Raw genomic sequence first — 27,456 nt, forward strand, 5'->3', positions numbered from 1 at the left:
ATTTATAGAAATCAAGGTAGAGCTAGACACACCTCCAGTGTAACGCAATACAAACAGTACCACAATGTACAGCCTCAAAAATTACCCAAAATGAATAGGCTATCTGAAACCTCTGATTAAATTTGTTATATCTGCATATGGAGGCACTCCTGTTTTTATTTTATTTTATTTGCTTTTTATGTAATTGCCCTTTAAAGGTACTATATGTAACTTTCAGAAAATGCTTATTATATGCTAAGTTATGACTTTATATTGTCGTAAAGTTATGACTTTTTTCTCATAAAGTAATGACTTTATTCTCATTATATTATGACTTTTTTCTCGTAAAGTTATGACTTTATTCTCAAACCAATTTGCTGGAAAGCTTCGTGAAGCTTCAGCTCGCCATCACTAGCTGGGAGCTGTGAATGCTCCCTATAATAAAAAAAACACCGCACTGGTTTTATTGTGAAACTCCTCAGCGGAAATGCTCATGCACACCAGCTGTAGCTTGACAGCTGTAGTCTGCTCCTCTCAGCTGATTAAACGGTTCCAGTGCAGCAGCTCGTTCTCCTCCATCTCTCTGAGCGATGCGTTGTCCTGCAGGCAGCTGCAGCTGGAGGTGGAGGTGTGAGGAGCCCGGCTCTTCACTCCTTCATGCGGCCGCTCTGGAGCCATGGAGGAGCGGACTCTGAAGGCTCGGAGCTCCGGATCCTGCAGCACACAACAACTACTACTCACTTCACTCTCGTCTTTAGCTTCATTATCCTGTCAGCAGCGGGTCGGATCAACTTCTCCCTGACTGATGTGTGCATGATGTGCACGCAGAGTTGAGTTATATCTCTGATCCGAGTCTCTGGAGGTGAACATGGGGTCAAAGCAGAGCAGCCCGGCCGCTGATCCAGCCTCTACCGGGCGGACCAGAGCCTACTCCGGCTCCGACCTGCCCTCCAGCACGTCCAGCAGCAACGGCAGCAGCAGGACCACCGCCTCCGGGGGGCAGAGGTTTCATGCGCCCGGAGCCTCCGGAGCCTCCACCAGCAGTAGAACCAGAACCAGAACCAGCAGCAGCAGCACCAGCCAGCAGCTCGGAGCCAGGGCCAGGTCCGGGACCAGACCTCAGTCCGGGATCAACATCCCGACCAGCAGCGGAGCCTACAGCTCGCAGGAGTCCGGCGGCAGCAGCCCGGAGGAGGCCGGAGGAGGAGGACCCAGGCTGCTGATAGGATCACTACCTGCTCACCTGTCGCCTCACCTGTTCGCAGGTAAGACGACTGTTGACGCATCAGCTCAGCAGGTTCACTGGACTGGAGTGACACACACGAGTGTTTACTGCAGAGTTTAAAGGTCCCATATCAGCTCATTTTCAGGGTCATACTTTGTGTTTCTACTAGAACATGTTTACCTGCTGTAATGTTCAAAAAGCCCTTTAAACAGTTATGACTTTATTCTCGTTAAGTTATGACTTTATTCTCGTTAAGTTATGACTTTATTCTCGTTAAGTTATGACTTTTTTATCGTAAAGTTATGACTTTATTCTCGTTAAGTTATGACTTTTCATCTAGAACATGCATACATGCTGTAATGTTTAAAAAAAACTTTATTTTCCTCATCCTGTCTGCTTGAATATGCCTGTATTTACCCTCTCTCTGAAACGCTCCGTTTTAACTCATTGCAACAGAATTGCGTTGCTAGGCAACAGTTTGGGTCCATGTTTACTTCCTGTCAGCTGATGTCCTTCACATACATTGCAACCAGGAAATAAACTGGGACACATTTAAAATATTTACATTTAAAACCGTGTAATGGTCTAAATATTGTATATTTGTGACATCACAAATGGAGAGAAATCCTAACGGCTTGTTTCAAACACATCATTTCTGAATACGGGCTTTGTGTCTTTCTCGGTATATTGAGCACTTCGATACTTTCACAGTATTTATATAGCACTTAAACCTGTTTTATAATATAAAAGACCTGAAAATCTCACTTTTTACAATATGGGACCTTTAAAGGATGGTTACCAAACTGTTAGTGTGCACATGTAAAAATCAAATAGTGTTTCTTTATTTTGCATGAGCTCTAAACACTGCAGCACTGTGTTCAGAAACAACTGAATGAAGTGTTACTCTAGCTGCCTTCTACTAAAGTGATCAGAGGATGGGTCATGTGACAGCAGAAAACAAAACTAACTTTTTTTGGTCTTTTTTAACATCTGAAAACACATGTGGGGAATTATATGGAAAAGTTTTACAAGAGCATAGCAGGGCCATAGGTTACTGAGGTCATGACCCCCAGCCAAACAAGGACAAGACTAAGGCTTTGGAACAGTATTTGGAAAATCTTTCATTACGAGATACTGAAAATGTCCATGATCGAGCTGTCATGACATTGCTCTGTATGCGTCCTCATACTCCATGTGAGATGTTCCCTTTAATTCCTACTATTTATTTGATCATATTGCATCAAGCAATTTAAAATAGGTTATTCTTATCAATGTGCATAAGTGAGTGTAGTGTGTACTAAAACAAACACACATGCATGCACAGTACACACCCCTGTATGGCAGGTTGTTAAAGTGAGTGTGAGTCAGCAGAAAGGCACCTAATGATTAACTCAACCCCGTTAAGTTTCCATCCTTCATAATGGTGCACGGATGAATCCATAGTGAGCGCACATGCACACGTACTGTGTGGTGGTGTGGTGTTCTCTCTGTTAATGGTGTTAGGTCTTAATTTAAAGACTCACTGAAGTGTGCTGAACACTGATGATCCAGGAACGCCTGAGAAATACAGATTAAGGTTAACCTGCACCAATCAATTGAGGGGGGCGGGGGATAATGTGTGTGTGTAGTAGTTGTCCAGTTGTTTTAAAGCTTGTGTTCTCTCTATTTTGTATCTCTTAAACAGTTTCCCATTATGCTGAATAATCCAAAGACCTTGTTGTCAACAGTTTTCATTAGAAAGGTGGAGCGTGAGTGCGTGCGATAGGACCCGAAAGATGCTGACGAGAGGTTAACGTCACGCTGCCGTAAAGTGGTATCGGAGCCGTTGTATCGGAGCCGTTTTGCGAGTATGAGTACGTGAGCACAGTATCGGACCCGATACTGATACCAGTATCGGTGCATCCCTAATTGGAACTACTTTCTCCAGAAGAAATAGTCCCTGTGAAAACTGTTGATGACGGTTAAACTGTGTAATCAATCCGCGGTTCACATGCGTGCCGGGTTCCGTATGGTACCACTACTGGTTAACAAGCTGTCGGTAACGTTACTTTGCGACAGTCACGTGAAGTTGCAGGAATCTTTTCCCTTTAGCAAATGATAATAATACTGAATCTGTGATCAGCATTGCTTGCTTCAATGTTGACATCTACCTGCTTCCTGTTGTTATAAACGTTGTGCTGACATTATCAGGTAAATGCAAAGATTCTTGTTTATTTATATGCTTTACTCACAGGTGTGTGACCTGTGAATTGACCTGGATATGAAGAGTCCAGTGTTTCTAAAGAGATAAGTCGGAGCCCTCTCCTCTCTCCTGACGGCCGTGTGGTAAAAAGAAAAAAATTCAGCGGCGGCCGACATATTTTTGCGGCCGTGCAGCACCAATGTTGCTCAAGTCGATTATAGATTTTGTACAGAAATACAGTTGCATTGAAGTCCATCTTTGCAGAGAACATTGAAAGATCTCCTGTGTTGCACACCCCCATCCTTGATACCTCACACTGAAACTGAAGACACTATAAATTCATCAGTCTGTTGTGTAGCAACATTTTGGCACTCCAGTCAGGAAGGAAATGGCAGCGAGACAACTAAAAAGACACAGACATTGCAAGCCTGATAGGAGAGCTTTGCCTTCCTGATAACAACCATGTACATGCACTAAATAAATATCTCTGGGAGTATACATGAGGCCCCTCAGGCCGCCACTAAAGGGTCTGGGTTGAACTCTGGATCTCTTCAAATCCTTGAATCAAACCTAATCATAGGAGAGTACCAGCTACGGACTTCATTTCCTGTCTGTGTTTATCCTGTTTTTAAAACCGAACACATTTAAAGGTGTACGGGGAGATGATGTCATAGTCCAAAGTGTGTAACTATCATGTGTGGGATGCCTATAGAATTTGCATCCCTGCTAGACTGTAAGCTGCAAGCTCACGGCGGAAATACGTTCCTGTTGTCGTTGTGTGATCTGAATGGATATAGCTTCCTATCGCAGAGTGTGATAACAGCTCGGCAATCTGGTTTCACCAAATGGATACAGATCTAAATTGTTTGATTTCATGGATGTGCTCATAGTGGGCCGGGGCCCAGACACAAATTGGATTTAAGGACCTTTGAGGGACATTTTACGTGGGCAATCAAACATTTTCCATCTGCAGCTCTTGTTTTCTGTTTCCCTGCTAAAAGGAGCACGGTCAAAGGTTTGATAAATCAGAGTTGAATGTTATACGGAGCTATAGATTCTCTAGATTGTATTCTGTACACGTCTCTCTATAACAATAGCAACAAACTGTTATCCATTTCCACACAGCACCTCCTATACATGTGTATGACTGCCAAGAGGAACGGAGGCGGCACAATGTGACAGTCACACCTCTGCAGTGTTGCTCTCATTATTCTGTGTTTTTCTCAAAGTGTAGTGGCGACAGCACAACATATTAGTCCACTTTCCGAACATAACACTCCATTTTCTATCTGTTTTTAGCTGAGCATAATTTAATGTATGTATATAGGGCTGTCAATCGATTAACTTATTGAATCACAATTGATCGCTTGATTGTCCATAGTTAATTAATCGCAAATTAATCACATTTTTTATCTGTTCAAAATGTACCTTAAAGGGAGATTTGTTAAGTATGTCATATTATTATCAACATGGTGTGGGCATGGAGTGGGCAAATTAACTTGCTTCATGCAAATGTATGTATATATGTATTACTGGAAATCAATTAACAACACAAAACACTGACAGATATTGTCCAGAAACCCTCACAGGTACTGCATTTAGCATAAAACAATATGCTCCAATCATAACATGGCAAACTGCAGCCCAACAGGCAACAACAGCTGTCAGTGTGTCAGTGTGCTGACTTGACTATGACTTGCCCCAAACTGCATGTGATTATCATAAAGTGGGCATGTCTGTAAAGGGGAGACTCGTGGGTACCCATAGAACCCGTTTACATTCACATATCTTGAGGTCAGAGGTCAAGGGACCCCTTCCAAAATAGCCATGACAGTTTTTCCTTGCCAAAATTGAGTATAAGTTTGGAGCGTTATTTAACCTCCTTCACGACATGCTCGTATGACACGGTTGACATCTTCACTCCAGCTTTAAAACGGAGCCCGATACAACCTAAGAAACCGCAAGTTGCGTTAATGTGTTAAAGAAACTAGTGACATTAAAAATGAATTTGCGTTAACGCGTAAACGTTGACAGCCCTACACTATATGTATCATAACTTGTACATCCACAGTCCTCGGTCTTCCAGTTTGCTATTTTGAATGCGAATACAGACTACAGGTATAGAGAGATATTTTCCTCTCACTCAACATGCCAGTTGGCTGTTGGCTGTCGTCTTTGCGGTGTGTTCAAATGCAACACTTTGGCCAAGACAAAGCTAGTTCTCTGATGTTGGTTTGGTGTGTCTGGGCCTTTTAGTCGTGTTGCGTATCACATTGTTCTTGGCGCGTCCCAAATTTTAAATACATTAAAGGGAATGTTGAGAAGTAAATCTTGTAAGCCACATAAAGGAGTTCTACAGTATCTTTAAATGGACTGAATCAGAAACAGAAACAGGTAGATTATTACACCAAGGCCAGGCTGGTTAAACATACCAGCAGCCTGTAACTCACCTTAGACAGGGTCTGATGGTTCAGCTGCGGCACCAAACAATATCAATGCATACTAAAGTTCAATCAGTTTAACAAGTTGTAAAATGCACTACTAAGTGTTATTTCTGATTAGGTTGTAAAACGGTAGTTAAGAATGAATCAGACAAATGATGCCAGAAGCAATAAGAAGCTGGCTTGATGACACTGTGTGTGGGTTAAGCCCCTTTTCAGACAATTTAAGGTTCATTATGATTCGGTGTTAATTATGTTTGATGATTCCTGCAATTACTGCACTGCTTTGTTATTATATGTCTGCTTTGTTGTATTATCACACGTTACAAGTCGTGATCAGTATTTTGTGAAACTTTTCCTCCATGTGAATATTTAATTAGGACACTTATTTACACTAGGACACTTCAATGATTGTACCGCTCAGTTTTAATTTATGACCTTGATCAGGTCCCTCCCTTACAGTGAACAGCAGAGCGACAAACTGTAGTGATGATGTCACCAGGAGACAAGGGCTGCGGTCGAAAAGTCTCTTTGTTTAGGAAGGTTCCTAACTGAGAGAAATGACCCGGAAGTATCTCCGTAGCAGCCGTGATAAGAGCTGGTCGAATCCTCTATATGCTGAGGAAAGGTGCTTCAATGCTTCCTTTATTATCTCCTCTAGCGGAGGATACACTGGAGATAACGCCGTCCCACAATTCCTTGCGGCCGCAGCATTTAAAGCGATGCACCATTCTACCGTTCATAATAACAAACAGATATGGTTATTCATGTTTAATATGAGTAGACAGTGACAACCATTTTGTTTCACTTTATTTTTAATTCATTATTTATAAGAATAACAAATAAAATGAACATATAGCAAATTAACAGATAATCAACATAAATAAATATTACATGTCCCAAAAGAAGTTGGAAGAAGTATATGATCCTACACCTTCTCCATAACTCCAACAATTAACTCAATATTTATCATATATTCCTTTGTTTATTTCAGTTCCAACCTTGGTAATGACGTGGTATTTTTCACTGGTTGTCCACGTTAGGTCAGATGATCTTTATTATATGTTGATGTAAAGTGTTACAGCAGCAGAAGGATCGGTGGTATCTCTGTTTAACAACACACGGGGAGAGCAGCGCCTTTTGTAGTCCGTCTTCAGAACATTGTAGTTTCACCACAGCAGACTGACGTCACTAACATCCGCCGCCGTCGCTTCATAATGACGGAGCTTATAGTGAAAGAGCAGTCGGATTCTCTGAACTCCGCGGTTGTCTTTTCCTAAGTCCTTCTGACTTCTCCTTCTCATCTTTCCTTGACCTTAGCTTGCAAGTAGCCCTGTTTGGCACAGTGGTTAGCTAGCTAGCTATAGCATATAACATACTCACCGGTGATTTGGAGAGCTGCAGCTTTTTTCCCTTCTCCACTCTTATCGTGGTACAAATGGGAGGACACGTCAAAGACTTCCTGTTTAGTGCTGGAGAGAACGAACCTATTGGTTGTTGACAATGTTCGCCTCACTGAACTTACGATAATATTAAACTTGTTTGATTTTATCGGAACGTCAAGACGAGAAAAAGGCCGACTCTAGACAGCTCGGACTGAGTTTTACGACCACCTTACACTAAACCATCGAGATCACGGGAGCGCGCCGCTACTCCAGCAAAACTCTAGGGATTTTATCACGACATTGGAAATATGCCTGCGACGGTGAAATCGCTTGAAAAGTCGTTTGGTGAAAGGTCGGCATTAGTGATTTTAATGTGATATGGGTACATTTTCAGATTCACAGCTAGAAGCCCTAAAACACATAAATCCCGTATTTCACAAGGACACGCAAAACGGTGCTACCTGACCCGCAAATTCGTGCCGTTGACAGATAGCAAGCTATATTGACAGGGCTGACCTGTGAGGGGATAGGAAGCTGTCCAAAGTACTTTGAGAATGTTAAAAGGAGCCGGCTGATGATCTGGTTTGTTGCTCATTTGTTTTCTGCAAAGAGCTGAAGCCAGATTGGAGGCAGAGCGCCGTCTGACAGTTCTTTTTACTGTTGCCATCGTTATTCATTAACAGTGATGGGAAGCCTGCCCACTCGCTCATGTACCACCGACCTGGTGTTAGTGGCTGAGTCAGTCCAGGTTAGCTAAAATCTGTCTTGATGAGATAAGCCAGTGGCTACCTAACCTGCTCTCCTAATCTCTGCTGCTCACTCCCTTCATTTGAATAGCGCAAGAGATGTTTTGAACCTTGCGTTTGCTGCTTTCTTCCTGCTTTGTAATTTGGACATACCTACTCACCTTTGCACACCTGGCCAGTCCATGAGTCAAATGAGCTTGATGGTCTGTGATTGTCCGTTGTGGAAAGTTACAAAAACGGTCTGACATGTTGCCGTCAACTATGTCGTTGGAAAGGTGTGGGTGTGAATGGTTTTAGATAGGGATGGGAATCCCGGAGTAACGCATGATACGATACTATCACACCAAATCAACAGGAATTTGGACAATTACTATAATTTATTAAAGGTCTTATTGATAACATTTTTATGTAGACGATTAATAACAAATAATAATACATGCACAGAGCTTTTAGAAAGATGCTGAATAAAAGTATCGCTTTCCTAAAAACAAATATTATGATTGTGAATAATCGTCCAAACAACAATAACCCATAAAATTACAATTTGGCATAATTGGCATAATTCCAAAGCTGTAATTTACCATGTATATAATGTTTTTTATCTTAAATATATTGAACATTGAATGACATCAGATCTAAAATTGTATTCCTTCATTTAGCGCAGAGATTTCAAAAGTGGCAGATACAATTTCTAAGTGTGGCAGGAAGTGAGAAAAGTTCATTTCAGACCCTGCTCACAAGCCTTGTTAGAAGTGGAACCCATTCATTTTGGACCCGTCAACTTTTTAAAAAAAAGATTAATTCACAATCATAATAATTGTTTGAAGAAAAGCCTTTTATTCTGCAAGTTTCTAAAAGCTCTGTGGATGTATTTTTTTTTTTTTTCAATCATTCATCGATAAGACCTTTAACAGTAAATGTAAAATAGTTTGTGTTTAAGCTGCGGGTTTTTGATTATCATACAATCTGCTGCTTTGAACTTCATTGTGTTCCAGTACAGCCCTCCTGCTGATCAGACCACACACACACACACACACACACACGCACACACACACACACACACACACTCACAGGCAAAGTAAAAACACTGAGGTAGTGTACTCCAGACTAACTAGGCTCGGTTTACTGTGTGTGAGTGTATTCTGTGCCTGTTATGGCAACACTCATGCAGCCATGCCCCGTCCACATGTACAGCATGAAGAGCCAGTCAGCAGACACTTAAAGCCTTTGGTTTGTTTGCCAGCCTTCTGTCTTTTTTTAAACCACCCCTTGCTGTTTTTGTTAAGTGTTGTCCATCTGCTGAGTGTCAGATAGCAGATGATTAACAGCACACAGCACTTGGTGGAACCTTTACTGTCACTTTTACTGACCACACTGGTGGATGTGGAGACAGTAGAACCCCCCCAAAGTCCATAAAGGTAAATATAGTATCTTTCACGTTATTATGATAGAATAACTTCTGAAAATCTGAAACAATCCTGGTCCAAACTGGTGCAGTCAACGTGTTGCTTTCAGTAACTGCTTTGGTAACTGTAGTACTATTACTTAAAACTTCAGTAGGCAGAATGTTTTTGGCATCATTGGGCAAAAATCCCATAATAACCTTTCAGAATATTGTATTCAAGTGTTTCTGAGAGAAAACTAAGCTTTGGCAAATGACTATCAGAAACAAGCCCATACAGACCAAAGGCTTCATTTGATTGTAACTGGTGGTCCAGAGAATAAAGAGGAGAGGAGAGAGGAGCACTGCAGAAGCAGACGAGGTTATTTGGCTCGCCCTGATGGATGCCCGCCCTCTGAAACACTCACCTACTACTATCTCGGGCAATTTTCAACTTGAGAATTTGCCTGCCTTTGTGAAAAAATAAAGTGGGAATTAAAGTGCCTGTGTTGTGCGACCGGGGGCAGCCAGGTTTGTCGATGATCAGCGAACTGATCGATTAAATGATGATTCATAAATCCCATTTAATAGCATGGAGTCCAGGATGTGCTGATTCAGGTGGATGGGGAGCTGAGTTAAAGGCAGCGGATAATGAACCCGGATCCCTGGGATGCTCTCCAAACAGCAGATTAGATGGGGAGCAGTGACACGGCGCTTATACAGTCCAAACTGTGAGGGGTTGTGGTTAACAGTGTGTAGAGTTTGTGTGTGTCACATTGGTCTTTGTCAGCACAGAGAATAGGATGCAGGAGAAAAGAACTGATTTTAGGACCACTCCAGTGACCGTTGATTTGTGGTGGAGTTTCCAAAAGTAGTGAAAAGTCTCTCCCACATTTAGTTTAGTTTAGCAGGTTGTCAGCTGTGTGTCTGCCGGCATAACTTTAGCGAGTGTCCAACAAACAGTGTGTGTATTTGTGCTACGTTAGCAGCTCTAGCATTGCCGGAGGCTTCGTGCTCGCCACCGCCACACACGTAGTCTGCGTAACTTCAGTGAGTCTCCAACAGACCGTGTGTGTGTGTGGCGGCGGTGAGTACGAGGTTGTTGGTGGCGTTCTAGCTGTGAACGTAGGTGTAGCAGTGTGTGTACAGTTTATTTGTCGGTGAATAAATGCTACGAAACTACAACTCCTCCGCTCCGCTCAAGCGAGCCAGAGACCGGAGCCAACTTCCTGTATCCTGCAACTCCGGCTCTGCCTCTTAAGGTGGACCAGCTTTTCTCCTTAAAGTAACGAGCCGCTCCTCTGAGCCGCTCAGCTTTTGAGTTAATTATTAACATTTCTTTCAACCGTTTTAACCGATGGCGTTAATCGGTTAAAATGCTTAATGTCGGTTAACGGTTAAACGGTTAATTTTGGACATCCCTAGTTTCCATACTTTACTGGATGTGTAGTGTTTACCACTTTGTATTTAACATGTGATGGTGCAGGTCGTATCCACGCAGACCCTCCGCCGTTTTATACTTTCTCGTTTCGGCTCGCTGCGGTTTGTTTCGTTTTTTGACGGATACAGAACGGATATGACGTCACGTTGCTCAGACTACAACAATAAATGCGGTAACTTCCTTCTACCTCTGCATAGACTCCAATGAATCAAATCTGTTGATCCTGGCGTTTAAAAGTTGTTTTTAAAAATCTTTAAAAAAAATATCGTGATACATAGCCTATGTGGATGTTGGATGAAACAACTGCAGCTTTCTTCACAGATTCATCTCTCGGAACGTCACTGTACTCTGTGTTGGATTTCCACCAGTTTAAGTCTTTTGGGAACCAGATGTATCTTTCCAAATTTTTTACTCATTTAACCAAATCAATGAAGGGATGACCGCATTATTAGTACAACCAATCACTATGGAGCACCACCATTTATTACACAACAGACTAGCAGACCATGCATTTATCCATACAGTATGTGTGTTTGCAATGAGGCTTGATATGAGATGCAAAACTTGTTCCAAACTGACTCGATGCCATTCGTGTTTGCATACTTTCTGTTTATTTGGCCTAATGTGGAGATAACTTGCTCACTTAATTCTCTTCGTCCCCTGTGTCAAATAAGGCCACTGTAAGCTCCTTCCATTGATCCCTCTCCTTGGCAAGATGTTGAGCCTCAGATGTTGAGCCTCAACCCAACTTCAGTTCATCTTGGCTAGCTTGTCCGTCACAGTTCTGTGCCAGTTCAGTTCTGTCCTCCCCCCTCGGTTTTTCTTTTGGCTAAAGGAACCCAACGAGAGCAGTTCTATCACTCATGGATTTTGGCCCAAGTAGATTCTCATTTGCATCTCTGGCTTCCAGCAGGCGTCCACCAGGATTGGGGATACATTTACTTGAGAGGTTCTCTTGAGTGAGGAGAATCTACTGAAGGCCTGATGCTTGTTAGGCAGCTCTGTTTAGTTTCTGTAATGGGAGTTTTTTTACTGGGTGGCGTTCACACTGTTCCCGATGCCCAAAGGCCCATTGTATGGTTCTAGCACCTATCTTCTCAATCTTGTGTGCACAACAGCAAACCTTCACAATTACAAGCCTCTTCAAATGTGGAAAAACCACATCTTCTGCATTGCCTTCTGCACACATCCTCTTGTTGATGACAGGCTCTTTAGTCTGCAGTTCACATGACCCAATCACTTCCTCATCCACCTCCTTCAAAAAAACACCGGTAAACAAATAGCCAATGCATTTTTTGAAAGACGACGCAACGAGGACGCAACGAGGATGCAAGTAGAAGAAATCAGCGACACACATGCGACACGCAGCCACTGTAAAAGCTTTAACAAAGTGACATTACGTTTTCAGGAACTAAAGGAAATCACCTTTGTTTTCAGCCAAATGAGCAAGTATCAGTATGTAGTATAAAACACACACAAAAACATCCAAACCGGTATTCTGAGAACAGTGCCATACTTCTGGCTCTTCCTCTTTTGTTCTTCCTCTTCTTACTGAAACCGAAAACCGTAAGAAAGGAGGCACTGTTCTCTCTAAGCAGTGAAAGGATCTTTTTGACCATCAACATGTTTTTTTCCTCTTGGCTTTTATCAGAGCACAACGATGATAGGATTTTCCTCATCAGAAGAGGTGTTTATGGTTTGTTTGCATGAAGAAAGAGAAAAATATCTTTCTGTGGCATTATCATCTTCATCCAAACATTTCCACCTTTCTTCAGCAACTTTCAGTATTTGCACCTCAAGGCAGCAGCTGTTTCAGATCGCGCTACGTTGTCTTAATTCACTTTGTTTTCATCAATTCTGTGGATATGAATCCACAGCAGCAGAGTTTGCATTGCTGTTGGGCAATACAAATAAGAGGAACTGAAAGATATACGCTGAGCCAGGGTTATAAATAACACCTTTTTTTCATTTATGTGTACATGTTCCAGCCTATGTGAGTGATTCTAGGAGAAACACACTTTTAAGAGGCGTTTTAATGCATGCCAAGAGCAGGTATGACCTCAGACACGCATGCATGAGGGACAGCAGCAACTTAAATTTCCTGGAGTGAACATTCCATACAGTTTACTGGATGAATCAACGCAGCCTCACAGCTTTGGCTTTTAGCATTTTTCAGAATGACTTGTGGAGTCGTGCAGAGCTGGAATTCATCCTCATCCCTCTTTCAAATAAATACACCTAGACTACACATTCCTAATCGTCAGCAGATGGCCAGGAGAATCATGAGAGATGCATCCTGTGTGAGCATGTGTGCATTGTGATTCACTTAAATGGGTCAGACAAGCAGTGGATCGCCTGCTTCTGGCTGCACTAATCTATTTATCCCATCAGTATGACAGCATGTGGATGGATTTTACCATTGTAGAAAGCTTCACATACAGTACGCACGTCTGTCACCTGTCAGTGATAATGTGACGTTCTGCAGAGCTGTATGGATGATGGATGAGGGTTGCTATGAGGGTAATCTTTGACAAAGGGCTCGGTGATGTCAGTGGAGTCTGAAGGATTTGCTATCGTATCTGTGATTGTAATTCTGATGAAAATTGAATAGTGGGTATAGATAACCGTAGTTGTCCACTTTCTTGGCATCTCATGCTTCTGTGACTATCGATTCCTCTTCCTGATGTTCTGACAGTTACGCTGCACAATGACACATACGCAGGCTGAATCATGATTCAGTTTGTCTGGGACCGGAACCATGGCAAACAGAAAAAAAGTGCTCAACAGCGTGGCGCTACTAAACCTGAGGGGGCGCACCTTATTTTTCCCTGATAAATCTGTGTTGAAGTCAGCAGGAGGAGAGTTAGTAACGTTAGCTGTTAGCAGCCGGTGGGCAGCGCAGTCCTGCTTGGTTAAATAGCGGAGCGACTAACGTCAACGGAGGTGCCATTGAGTTATTATTATGAGGCGTTCAAAGTCTGCTCAGGAAAAATGACTATTGGGTGAAGGTAAATTACAACGTTATCATGATGTGTTCAAATGTAAATAGGTTTGTGCCTTATGACCTGTTTAACTTCCTAACAACTTATCAAGATGCTTTTTAATCAAAGCAAATATTTAAATAATCATAATCATTTGAATTGTGTTTTATGCAAATAACCACTATAAATAACAATAACAAAGTACAGTACAGTACTGTGTATAGTATCCTCCCATGCTAAAACAATAGGGCTCCCTATATAGTTGTGTCTGGTAGGGTGCTGCTTTCTTGAGTAAAATCCACTGATAGTCCTGTGTTATGTATCCTATATGTTTGCAATAAATAAAAGAACTGGGTAGTTGGCATCAGTAGCTACTGAGGCTAGAATGAAAAATAAGAGTGCCACCTTCAGTACTGGACAGACTGACAAGTGACCACTGGAAATGCAGTCCACAAACCCCTCAATAAAAGGTGCTGCAGGGAAGAGAAAACAACGTGAGAACTCTGTTTGCCACGTTATTGTCGTGTCAGCCTTAGATTCAGTTTAACTCTGATAGGAAATAGGAACTTTCCCTCATATTCCACCTTCCACCTGTCCACTGAGTGTATTATTCTCTTACTCATTGCTTGTGTGTTTCCTTTCTTTCTTGCAGGCTTCAAGTGCCCCGTGTGCTCCAAGTTTGTGTCCTCAGATGAGATGGATCTTCACCTGGTCTTGTGCTTAACCAAACCCAGAGTGACATATAATGGTAGGAGGCTGTTCCTTTTTAACTTTACAAATATAATGTGCTGACCTGACTATGACTTGCCCCCAAACTGCATGTGATTATCATAAAGTGGGCATGTCTGTGAAGGGGAGACTCGTGGGTACCCATAGAACCCATTTACATTCACTGATCTGGAGCCGGCCCTCACTTTCACTGCGCATCAGGGTTTTTCTTGCACCCTCTGACTCGCGCGCACATTAGACTCCTTGGTCCGTGTTTCAAGACAGGTCGGGTGGGTTGCCGACATCGCCGCAGACCCCTGGAGCCTTTTACGTTGGGGCACACTGAGGACAGTCCGCCCCAGTCAACAGCCGCACCGTCCCTCCCCGGCGAGGAGAGAGGGCGCAGCAAGCCCTTTTCCACGGTGCGGCGAAGTCCGGGCAGGGAGCGCTGTAAAGCTGCGGCCGCGATCCACCTTCGCCCCAAGCCTTTCCAAGCCGACCTAGAGCCAGTCGCGGTGCACCGCCTCGTATGCGGAACTCCCCAGCCTGCCGTGTGTCGCTCACACCCTCAGGCTGGCTGTTAACGAAGGTCTTTTGGCACAGAGAAGTACTCGTATCGGCACTCAGTATCGGCGAGTACCCAAATGTAAATACTTGTACTCGGTCTGAAAAAAAGTGCAGTCCTTCTAGAGATGATCATCACTGTTTAAAAAATGGCTAATTTCTCATGAAACTAGACACTCCCATCTTTCTGGTTATGTAACATGATCCTCTTTTTGCAGTCTGCCTTCCTGTGTAATCTTTTTGTAATATTTCCAGAACTGTAGAGTAACACTGCAGTTGATCGGGGGCAGCTCCTTCTTTATTTATCAATGATCTGCTATACTCTTTTATGTATTTAATGACATCACAACCATGGTTAGTGTGACTGGGGGACATTATTCCGCCAACCCCTCTGCACTTTGCTCCTGAGAGCCAACTCTAAATACGGGCTTGTTGTATATCAGTTACAGGCAGCATGACACATTCAGGGTTTATTGGCGATTTTCCAGATTTCTGCGTCAGTTCTGCAGAATGAATTCATGTCAGACATGTAAAAGTTTATGGCTCTTTTGTTTCTGCCTCTGCTTTTTATTCACTTGAGTGACACATCTGAGGCTGATGTTGATATTTGAGAGTTCAGCCAAATATTTGACTTTTAGTATAAAAGCACAACAAAATGATTTTTGATAAAGATCCCTTAAAATACCCCCTGTCCACTATCACAGCAGATTTGGGATCAATCAGAGCTTGCATTATGACATTATATGAGTTCAGGTGTATCATCTCCCAATCGGCTTGGCTATGTTTTTCTTTTATTTAGGTGATCAGTGAGGGGAGAGGACAGGAGATGGGGAGACAGAGCCAGGTGATCAGGGAGGGGAGAGGACAGGAGATGGGGAGACAGAGCCAGGTGATCAGGGAGGGGAGAGGACAGGAGATGGGGAGACAGAGCCAGGTGATCAGGGAGGGGAGAGGACAGGAGATGGGGAGACAGTCAGCTGCAGCTGGACTGAATGCCTGATGGAGGGCTCTTTCAGTGCCACTAGCCAGCGCTGCAGTAACGTTACTGATCTCCGTATCAGCGGCAGTTTATGAAATTGATCTGTTTTGTCCTTGGTTTTAACATTGTAAAACTCATCTTTACATCCAGGAACAATACACTAGTATCCCCCCTTTTGTTTTCTTCTGTCCTGTGTCTCCTCAGTCTTCGTCTTTCACGGTCTCTCCCGTTGTACCTGTAACTCAGCCGAGCCAACCAACTATGTGACGGCACGGGCCAGAGTACTGAGACATGGCGGCGCTCTTGCCACGAAAAGATGACACAGATCTTCTTTTTTTTTCTTTTAAATGCTGACATTTGTCATGTTTGTTATAATAATACTTCATTAGAGTGGAAATCCGTTTAGTAAACCAGCTTCAGTTGGTTGACTTATTTTACTTCCTCTTTAAACTGTCTTTAAATAGGGGGGATGTGGTGTAAAGACGAGGCCTGACAAACAACTCTTCATGTGAACTTGTTTACCAGAGTGAATGTGTGTCACTGTCCCCACATCCCGCTCACTTAACCCAGTGATCACAGCTGCTCTGTGGTGTTTGTGGCCATTCTAATAAGATAATCAGTCGCTCAGGCCTTCCTGCTGTCTGCCTGCATGCTTAACACACACACACACACACACACACACACACACACACACACACACACATTGACTCATATGACCCTGAAGGTCTGTAATCAGCATGTTTATGTTCCTCTCAGTTGTTTGCTTTTAGTCATTCAAGGACTGCCCTCCACTATAACACACACACACACACACACACACACTCGCCAGCTTGTGCAATATATCAAGTGTTTTTTGCAGTCAACATCACATTGACTTATATTTCTTGTCTAATCTTAATATGTTAGTCAAGTTTTAAAGGGAACATATTGTTCTCATTTTCAGGTTCATGCTTGAACTTGACTACATCTTTAAAGATAAAATGTGTAGGATTTAGTGGCATCTAGTGGTGTGGTTGCAGATTGCAACCAACTGAGTACCCCTCTGCTCTCTCCTCCCTTTCCAAGACTGCGGTAACGTGAGCCGCCGAGTGCAAAACCATGGTAACGCCGTTGGCCTCGCTCAGAGGCCATCCATACCATAACACCACTTTTTTCTATATCTGTGTCATGTTGGTTTGGACACTGCACCGCCCCTTTAGAAGTTTATTCACTCCAATGGGAGAAGTGAACGTGTAGACACATTATAACTTTTTTCACATTATGATTCTTTCGCCCCATAGTCACCAAAGTAAATATTGGACCCAATTTTTCACAAGCCACATATCTTCTGAACATTCGGACACTAAATTGGCATTTTTCAGACAGACAAATCAGGAGGAAATTAATTTTGTCCGAGGCCTTTCTCTCGCCAGATCTGGCAACTAACGTTCTTGTTGAATTCCGTTTTCTGATCTCGGCAGCCCACAAAAAGCTGACTAGGTTGTCTTATTTCATAGTTTGTGGGGTGGTAGGTTTTTCATGATTTGTCCCATTTTAAGTGCGTCATTGTTATTAGTCAGAACAGATATATAGAAATGTATTTTTGCCACCGAAGAACATACAAGGGGGCCATCTGTCCCTGACGTAATTTGATAATGATTGACACAGCCAATCAGAATGATGCTGCAGGAAACAGGAAATGGTATAGTTGAGAATTCCCCACTCTTCACGTCAATACGAGTGTGGTTTGACCTTGAAATACTGTTTATTTTCACACACACATAAACCTCTGGTCACTAAATATATCCACCGCTGGTTAGTGACAGACACACACACACACACACACACACAAACAACAGCTGTCATGTGTACATAACATCACAGCCCTCCCCCCCCGTCTGTGTGTGTTCCCACAGAACTGCATTCATGACCCGGTTTCAGATTTATGACCTGCTGTGAAAAAGACTGGTGACACTGTCAGAGCCAAGTCGGTCATTCTAGTAGACACCATCGAAGGAGAAACTGCAGCTCTGAGGTCAACCTGCTGCAGTAAAGCTGCTCGTTCCTGATCTTTCTTGCTGAGTCATAATAATAACACAAAAATAACATAAGCTCCTCTAAACTTTCCCAATTTTCAATTTTGAGTGTTTTTCACACGCAGACAAATGTATTCGTAGTATCACTGCTGTTAGTTTTGCTATAATTGTGAAGTCTTTTGGTACCAGTGTGGATCAAGTGATCCTGCAGTACCAACTAGGGATGTCACGATACCAGAAATCTAGTAGTCGATACCAATACCAGTGAATTTCCACCATTCTCGATACCAAATTCGATACCACGGTAAAAAACAACAATAAATCCCATGTAATCCAACACGTATTCTTTTATTAAAAACATTTGAACATTGCAAAAAACAGAGGCATGTAGCCTTTAAGTAATAAATAAAAAGAGTTGACCCATTGGTCCTGGTCCCATTGGAGCAGGACGCAGAGGATTTATTGTCGAATCGAAAAGCAAACGTACCTATTTGGCAATATTTCATGTTTAATCCCAACGCTATAAGGGAACCATAACGTTAATCAGGTAAGCGCCGCGAGGCGGATGGAGCCGTCACAGCTGGTGTGCACGGAGCAGTGGCACCAGGTAGACCCCCGCAGCGGAGCCCCGCAGCAAAAGCTCTACCGGAGAGACCAGACACACCGCCACCCGACAGTAAAGATCAGAGTCAGCGCTCTGCACATATTGACCGTCATCTTTTCTTGTAAAATGTCCGGTGTAATCGGTAACACCGGTGTTGTCACAAGTTTATTAACCGGTGGGAAAATTTCCTCACCGTCACATCCCTACCAACGACCGTTACAGGCATCGTACGGTACCTTTGGTACTGTAGAAAAAGAGTACCGTCACTTTTTTTCAATTTTGGCATCGACTTGGTACCGAAGTTTCAGTTCTCGTGACATCCCTATTACTGATTGGGTGTGGAGAACAACAATGCTCGGCAACGTTTTTAACAAAGCCAATATCTGCCCCATACATCAGTATTACTATCCTCTCTCTTTCTGTCTGTCTCTTGACTGTGTGAACGAACGGCCGGCGCCGTCAGTACGTTAATGATGTTTTCCCCTCAGCTGAGCTGGATGCCATGTGCTGCAGCCCATAATAACTAGCTTTTCCGGGCCTATGTGGGTTAATCCACTGTTACGTAAGGCCAGTTCTAATGACTGTGTGTTTTGCTGCAGGTGATGGGTTTAATGGTGCACACTTTCATTTTAGACTTTAGATTTTCAGACCAATGCTATGCATAGCAGGAAGAGATGAATACTGCTGCGTGTGTATACACACACACACACACACACACAAACATGTACGCTGTTACACGGTAGGCCTATACAGGGGTTGAGTTTTCATGGTGGACACTCAACCCAGTAGTAGTAGTATTAGTAACACTGATAAACCATTTAAAATGTGAGCTAACAAATTACTGTTGCCTTCAGGGATATTTTGGAAATACCAGAATTACACCGTGAGCATGCATAAACAATATCAAGATAGTAGTGGAGACACACTGGATTTTTCTGAGCTTCAATTACAACAATACACATGTATTATGTTCACTATCACTAAGGAAGGAGTAGTATAAGTAGTGGTGACATATCTAACATATGTATGTTGCTTTATATTATTAATACTACTATGTAACAATACTATAGTCCTACCAATTTGTATTATGGTATTTTTATATTATTTAGCTGGAGGGTGTGAGCGACACACGGCAGGCTGGGGAATCCCGAATACGAGGCGGTGCGCCGCGACCGGCTCTAGGTCGGCTCGGAAAGGCTCGGGGCAAAGGTGGCTCGCGGCCGCAGCTTTACAGCGCTCCCCGCCCGGACCTCGCCGCACCGTGGACAAAGGGCTCGCTGCGCCCTCTCTCCCTGCCAGGGACGGCCCCCTGCTCGTAGTGCGACCGTCAACCGGGGCGGACTGTTTTCAGTGTGCCCCAACCGCACCGTGCCGCCAGATCAAGGCTCGGCCCACATAAAAGGCGTCAGGGGTCTGTGGCGTTGTTGGCAACCCACCCGACCCGTCTTGAAACACGGACCGAGGAGTATAACGTGAGTCAGAGTGAGTCAGAGGGTGCAAGCAAAACCCCATTATTACTTTGTTACTATGACATACCTATACAGTACATCTATATTCTAGCTGTTATACACATCATGGCTGCCGGAGTTGCAGAAGTGCCTTTCTGCATCGCTTTGCACAAAGACCCACCAGTTTACATCTGTGAATTTTTGCTCTGGATATTCATTGTCACCAAAGGAACTCCACACGCTTTCCCTGAGCACCACCCCAGGACCAAATATGAACTTTGCACACAAGACATCATAATCTAGTGGGAAGATTGCAGTGAATTCCTGCATACAATAAACTGCTTGACCTTGTGGGCTTTCCTCCGCCTCAGCCCCTCACTGCAAATATTCTATTTCAAGTAGGAAAAGAAAATAGAAGCAGCTTGATACTGGATTTTTGAGACAATACCAGCATCAATATGTACAAGTAATATACATATATATATTTTTCTTTTCTTTTTCAAATAAATCAAATCAAAATAAATAAAACAACAAAGATCACTGTAATTTGGTTAACCTTAAACTTCATTATACCAAAGATGACCAGAATACCAGAATATACAGTAAACAGTGACTTTTAAGCAGTATACATCTGTACAAAAATATTATAAATAATAATAAATTGAAACACAAACAAAAGTGAAGCAAGTTAAAGTTGAATTAAAAAGAGCATCTGTCCTGTATATCTGCAGACTGATGTGCTGATCTCATGTTCTTTTAGGTAAGCCCTATAATCTTTAGTGATGCCCGTGGTGTGATGTATCTGTTGTCTTGCAGAGGACGTCCTGACCAAGGATGCAGGAGAATGTGCAATCTGCCTGGAGGAGCTGGTGCAGGGAGACACCATCGCTCGCCTGCCCTGCCTCTGCATCTACCACAAAGGGTACGAAGCTCTGTTTAGGAAAATGCTGCATGACTTTATTTCTTTCCCTTGCTTTACTTACTACTACCTACTGCTTTACTACCTACTGCTTTACTACCTACTGCTTTACTTACTACTACTTACTGCTTTACTACCTACTGCTTTACTTACTACTACCTACTGCTTTACTTACTACTACCTACTGCTTTACTACCTACCAAATATTGCTTTACTACCTACTGCTTTACTACCTACCAACTATTGCTTTACTACCTACTACTTTACTACCTACTGCTTTACTTACTACTACCTACTACTTTACTACCTACTGCTTTACTTACTACTACCTACTGCTTTACTACCTACTGCTCTACTACCTACTGCTTTACTTACTACTACCTGCTGCTTTACTACCTACTGCTTTACTACCTGCTGCTTTACTTACTACGGCTTTACTTACTACTACCTGCTGCTTTACTACCCACCAAATATTGCTTTACTACCTACTGCTTTACTACCTACCAACTATTGCTTTACTACCTGCTGCTTTACTACCTACCAAATATTGCTTTACTACCTACTGCTTTACTACCTACCAACTATTGCTTTACTACCTACTGCTTTACTACCTGCTGCTTTACTTACTACGGCTTTACTTACTACTACCTGCTGCTTTACTACCTACCAAATATTGCTTTACTACCTACTGCTTTACTACCTACCAAATATTGCTTTACTACCTACTGCTTTACTACCTACCACCTACTGCTTTACTACCTACTGCTCTACTACCTACTGCTTTACTTACTACTACCTGCTGCTTTACTACCTACTGCTTTACTACCTGCTGCTTTACTTACTACGGCTTTACTTACTACTACCTGCTGCTTTACTACCTACCAAATATTGCTTTACTACCTACTGCTTTACTACCTACCAACTATTGCTTTACTACCTACTGCGTAACTTACTACTGCTTTACTACCTACTGCTTTACTGCCTACTGCTTTACTACCTTCTGCTTACTTACTACTGCTTTACTTACTACTACCTACTGCTTTACTACCTACTACCAACAGATCCACCAGAACAAACTGAGTAAGATGTTGAGGATGTGACGAGGACTGTACTGTACAATAATCTATCATTCAGTTTCACACTCTGCTGTTACTCATCTCTTCTTCCTTCCTTCGTCTCCAGCTGTATAGATGAGTGGTTTGAAGTGAACAGATCATGCCCAGAGCATCCATCAGATTAAAGCGTTTTTGCACAGGTAAAATGTTTCCAAACACACCAGAGAATGGATTTATTTTCTGTTAGTCATTGTAGGATGTTTTTTGTCCATTTGTTTGTTTATATATTTTTAATATTCTCTGTTGGTTGTTTGGTGACAGGTACTCCACAATGTGAGTGATTTACACAGTGAAGTGTGGATCCAGGGAGACTGCTGGACACTGTGATCAGTTTAACCCTCCACCCAATAATGTAGTACCACTGTGTGCCAAATGTCATTCAAGCAATCTTCAGGGATACAGACTCTTGTGTTTATGTTTGAGTTGCACATCGACGCTGGACTGATCTGCGCCTCACATCCTCTCCAGCCCTGACACTCAAAGCCACACAGGACATTATGGCAGGCAGGGCTCCTCTTCCTGAGTGGCCATTGGACAGCAGATGTCAGCTGATTGTACACCAGGACACATGAGGAGGTGGTGGACATGGTCCTGGAGGCGGGGGCTGGTTGGAGGGGGGGGGTCGGGCCATGTGTGGATTATCCCTTACTGTGTCCCTCCCCTCCTCCTTCAGCATCAGTGTCTACCAGTGCCTTGTTGTTTTGATGCCCAGCCACTGCGGGGCAGGACAGAGGAGGACCAGACCGTTGGCAGAGCCAGCTGGACCGGCTGGACCGGCTGGATGGACTTGCAGGACCATCTCACCACAACTGCCATTCTACCAGTCCAGGAGAAACAAGCCAGTGAGCGGAGAGCAGCAGAAATATCTGTCTGCATTAGCAGCTCGGACATTTTCAGAACTGAGGCTGCTGCAAAAATGGTGCCAATCAACTGTGAATATTGTCAAACACACACATACACACTCTCAATCATCAGTGCTTTTTAATCACATACCATGGAGTAGAGGTCTTCAGGTACAGAAACCTGCCCCCAATCCTGAAAAGGATCCCTGAATAACCAACCTGAGCCTACAGTAGAGTAACCGCTGCCAACATGACAAATATTTGCTCAGTATGTCGCTACAACAAGAACATGTTCTTGTTTTAATAAGGCCCTTTTCACGTTATAACAAGATATTTTTCTTGTTATAATGAAAGAGATGCGTTAATTTCGTGTAATAACGAGAATTTTTATATAACAAGATGGATCGAATTTGCAAAAAAAAAAAAAAAATTAATAAATAATAAATGACTCGATAAATAAATGTCATTAAATGTCGCAAAAATAATATTAAAAATAAATGTTGCCATTAATTAATTGGTAAAATGTGACATAAATTGATATTTCTGTTTTAATTTGCTTCTATATTTATTTATATTTTTATTAATTCCTTTATTTATTTCGTATTCTGTTTTTTATTTATTTATTAATTAATTTAGTTATTTATTTATTGATTTAATTATTTTTGCACTTATTTTGTATTTATTTGTATATTTTTGTCATCTATGCACTCGGACCCGTATGCTCTGACCCTATGACTCACATTGAGTGACAGCCCCCTCATTTGCATAATGAGGTAGAAATGCATAAAGAAATGTATAAAGAAAAGAATACATAAACAAATGTTGGGGAAATAAATAAGGGGTGAAACTTAAAGGGAAAAATGTGCAGAAATAAATAACTTAATAAATGCAGAAATACAATAATAAATACATGTATTTAAAAATAAATATAAAAATAACAAACAAATAAATAAATGAATAAAAAACAAATGCTAAAAATGAATATTTAAATTTAAAAATTGAAAATGAATAAAAGCGGAAATTAAACAGAAGAGTAAATAAATAAGGGAATTGATACACAGAAATTAAGAAGCAAATTAAATGGAAATATCAATTTATGTCACATTTTATCAATTAATGGCTACATTTATTTTTAATATTATTTTTGCTACATTTAGTGACATATTTATTTCTTTATCAAGTCATTTATTCATTTATTCATTTATTTTGGCAGCACCTCCATAAAGATGTTGTTATAACAAGAAAAGTGTGTTCTTAAAATGGAACAAGTTGGCGTATAGTGAAAAATAAAATACTATATATAACATGAAAAATATAATTTTAAAACATGAATAGGATCTCATAACAACAAATGAGAATTTGTTTTTCTTTCTTTCTTTTTTGTCGTCCGTTTTTTAAAGTCAGTAATGTAGTCTATAATGTAGGCTGTGTTTTAATTATAGCATTTGATCATACTTTAGTTGATACAAATATGATTAAACTGGTTCCCTATCAGAGTAAAAAAATGTGTTTTGAAGTTCACATTTGCCAAAAACATATTATTTTGTAATGCAGAAGAGTAACAAGCACAGACCTTTTCAGCTGATTCTTCCTTCAGTGTGCAGAATTACTGATTATCACAGGTAAGCAGAATTACAACAAATCAAACAGTCATAGAAATGGAACACAGATTGGAGTAAATAGATTAATAGATTTTTCTTAAAGATATACATTTAAATTTTGTTTTAAATGAAACATGGAGCTGCTTTTCTATGCGAGGGTCCCTGTTTTGTTTTGTCTCGTGCACATGCATGAGGACCCACATGCATGCGCAGACTCGGGTGACGTTATACTCGGTCCTGCCAATGATGTCAGACTCTTCCGCTGATCTGCAGGTTGCTAAAATATGCTGCAATGCACCAGCAAAGGCTGTAAGCATGATGCAGTCTTTACATTCATGAGAAGGGAAATGCATCACCACATTTGTCAGAGCTCAACGACACACACAGTTTTAGTGAATGTAACTTTTGTTTTATATACAAGAAAACTCCACAGGGCAGCTTTTAATGTGATCTCACATGGTGTCTTAGTAATCTGCTCTATGTGTTCCATTTCTATGACAGTGTTTGATTAGTTCTAACTACCTGACATTGTTTACTGTACCTGTTTAAAGGAGTTCGGACTGTGACGATCACTGAGCCTGCACGCGGAGGAAGGCATCAGCTGAAACTTTGTACGTTTCTGCATTATAAATTATGTTAAGAGTTCCCAGTTGGAAATTTCTGATGTAACTGATGCTGAACACCTAACCTGCTCCGGAGCAGGTTATGTTCCAGATAAGAGATCATCTCATATAAAAGCACCGCCTACTGACCAATCAGAGCTTGGTGCGCAGATCTTATGATAATATTACACAAATACCAAGAAGTTTAAATCATAATCCAGGCTGAAAAAAACAGTTTAAACTGACAAATACAGGAAGGACAGCTGGATTAATGCTGTGGGTGTTTACCGCTTTGAATTATGTTATTTTATTTATTTTTTTACTTGCTCTCAAGTCCGTTTCAAACCGCCGGAGACGGGGACGCAGCTGAAAGAAGGCTGAAATACTCACACACGCCACATCATTGCTAAATGCTATATATCTATTATATTTTGAAAGCTGTTTATATTACTAACCCCATCTGGACGACTATATCTGACTTTTGAGTGTTCCGTTAAATTAATAAGTCTGTTAATTTACGTATTCACACATCGGCAATTTTTTTCTATTGCAAGCTGTCCTTCCTTCGACCGTGTTACGTTTAGTCTGGATTATGTGTTACACTTCTTCGTATTTGTCTAATATTGTAGTCTGCTCTTGGTTTGTAAAATATACCGCTCTGCTGACAGTAGACTGGTCCATGTTTGTGCTGCAGACACCGCCGCGTTCATGTGAACGCGCTCGTATCCAGACAGAGAAACCCTGGGTCGACGTACCGAGTTGATAACCACCTTCGTAGGACCGCTTAGCGTGATCTCGGTTGTTAGGGTTAGTTAAGCCAGATAACGAGAAGATATCCTGAATATGTCGATCTCTCTTCATAGTACAGGCCTCAGGTCACCCCACCAGATTATGTTTTTACTCTGAGTGCAAACCAGTTTGCTGTTAGTTGTCAGACGCCTTGTGTCCATATAGCTCTGTGTACGTATGCAAGTCAACCTAAACTTCATTCATTCCTATACATTGGAAAACTTGAATTTCAAATGTGCAGATTATGGACAGACTGTACGGACTGTGTGCCCAGCGAAACAGTCACAAAATTTAGCATATTGTGATTTGTCTACATGGACACGAATTTTGCTTTTTTTTTTGTGGTCATGGTCAGCACTAAATCAATTTATATGTAATCCGTGTAATTGTGAACCGGGAAGCATACAGAGCAGCAAACACAGGACTTTCTCCTGTGTTCTTTCTCCACCAAGTCTGAGGTGATTTATTTGTCACGTAACTTCTGCACTTAAGTTACATCACTTCGGTGTTATTTTAACCCACACCACAACCTTTTCCTAAACATAACTGAGTAGTTTTATTTTTTAAAAGACTGGAGTGGATATTAACACGTGCGTCACGTGTTGCTGGACATTCGTAGGAAAACGCACGAAAAATACGTTGTTGAAAGTCGTGCTGAGCGTCACGTAAAAAAAAGGGAAATTTGTGTCTGTGATTACGAATCAAATAGATTCAAAGTTGTGACTATTTCATGAACTGCCGTCAAACTGTGTTGATAGAAGTTAGTATAACGAATTAATATCTGATTGATGAATGTAATACAGCTCTATTTATACATATTTTTGTAAGTGAGAAGAAAAAGACGGCATATTGCTAACACTGATAGCGTGCTAGCTGTGTAACATATAGAGTGCATGCATTCGTCTTTTAACAAAATATTTCACAAAACTGGCAGACCAACCTCCTCACTTCTTGTCTCGGTAATGCTCCATGCGCATATTCCATCAGAATGACGAAATGAACGTGTCTCCCATTTCTACTGCAGCATTTCATCCATCCGTAAAGAGGTGTATTTCAATGCGTTGAACACTAGGGGGCAAAAACAAAACTGTTTGGAAATGAGGTGTTAAACGCAGCAGGTGAACTAGGGGGAGCGCACTGACCCTTTACTGTAACATTCGTAGCAGCAACCAACTTTTGGTGTCCAAGTGACCATTTGATACTACTTGTTCTACAAGACTTGCTTGGCTGGTGATTGGTCGACTAAATTACAACAGACTGGTCTCGGGTCCTGGCAGCTTCTTGCATTCATTCAGACCCAGCACCAAGTAGAGCTGGCCAAGGACTGAGGGATCCTGGAATGACTGGACCCGACACTGATCCAGTCTGTTGGTTGGGGTTTCATGGGCTCAGGTTTGCCTGAAGACCTCTATCATAGAGGAGCTATAGAGTGTACAGACTCTTAACAGTTGATTTCACTGACTAGCTCATCATCCACCAGAGAATATGAACTCATCAGTGAAATCTCCA

The 27,456-nt window shown here is 41.9% G+C and overlaps 1 protein-coding gene across 1 annotated transcript; it reads left to right on the forward strand.

Moving 5' to 3' along the window:
• Positions 1–405: 405 nt before the first annotated feature.
• znrf2b (zinc and ring finger 2b) lies at positions 406–23,478 on the forward strand. Its single transcript, XM_037785452.1, has 5 exons — positions 406–1,244; positions 14,414–14,509; positions 20,896–21,001; positions 22,181–22,253; positions 22,375–23,478. Exons 1-4 carry the CDS (start codon positions 848–850, stop codon positions 22,236–22,238), a joined length of 657 nt encoding a protein of 218 aa, XP_037641380.1. The 5' UTR covers positions 406–847; the 3' UTR covers positions 22,239–22,253; positions 22,375–23,478.
• The last annotated feature ends 3,978 nt before the right edge of the window (positions 23,479–27,456 follow it).

Source organism: Sebastes umbrosus, chromosome 11 (genome assembly GCF_015220745.1).
Source record: "Sebastes umbrosus isolate fSebUmb1 chromosome 11, fSebUmb1.pri, whole genome shotgun sequence".
NCBI classification, from domain to species: Eukaryota; Metazoa; Chordata; class Actinopteri; order Perciformes; family Sebastidae; genus Sebastes; species Sebastes umbrosus.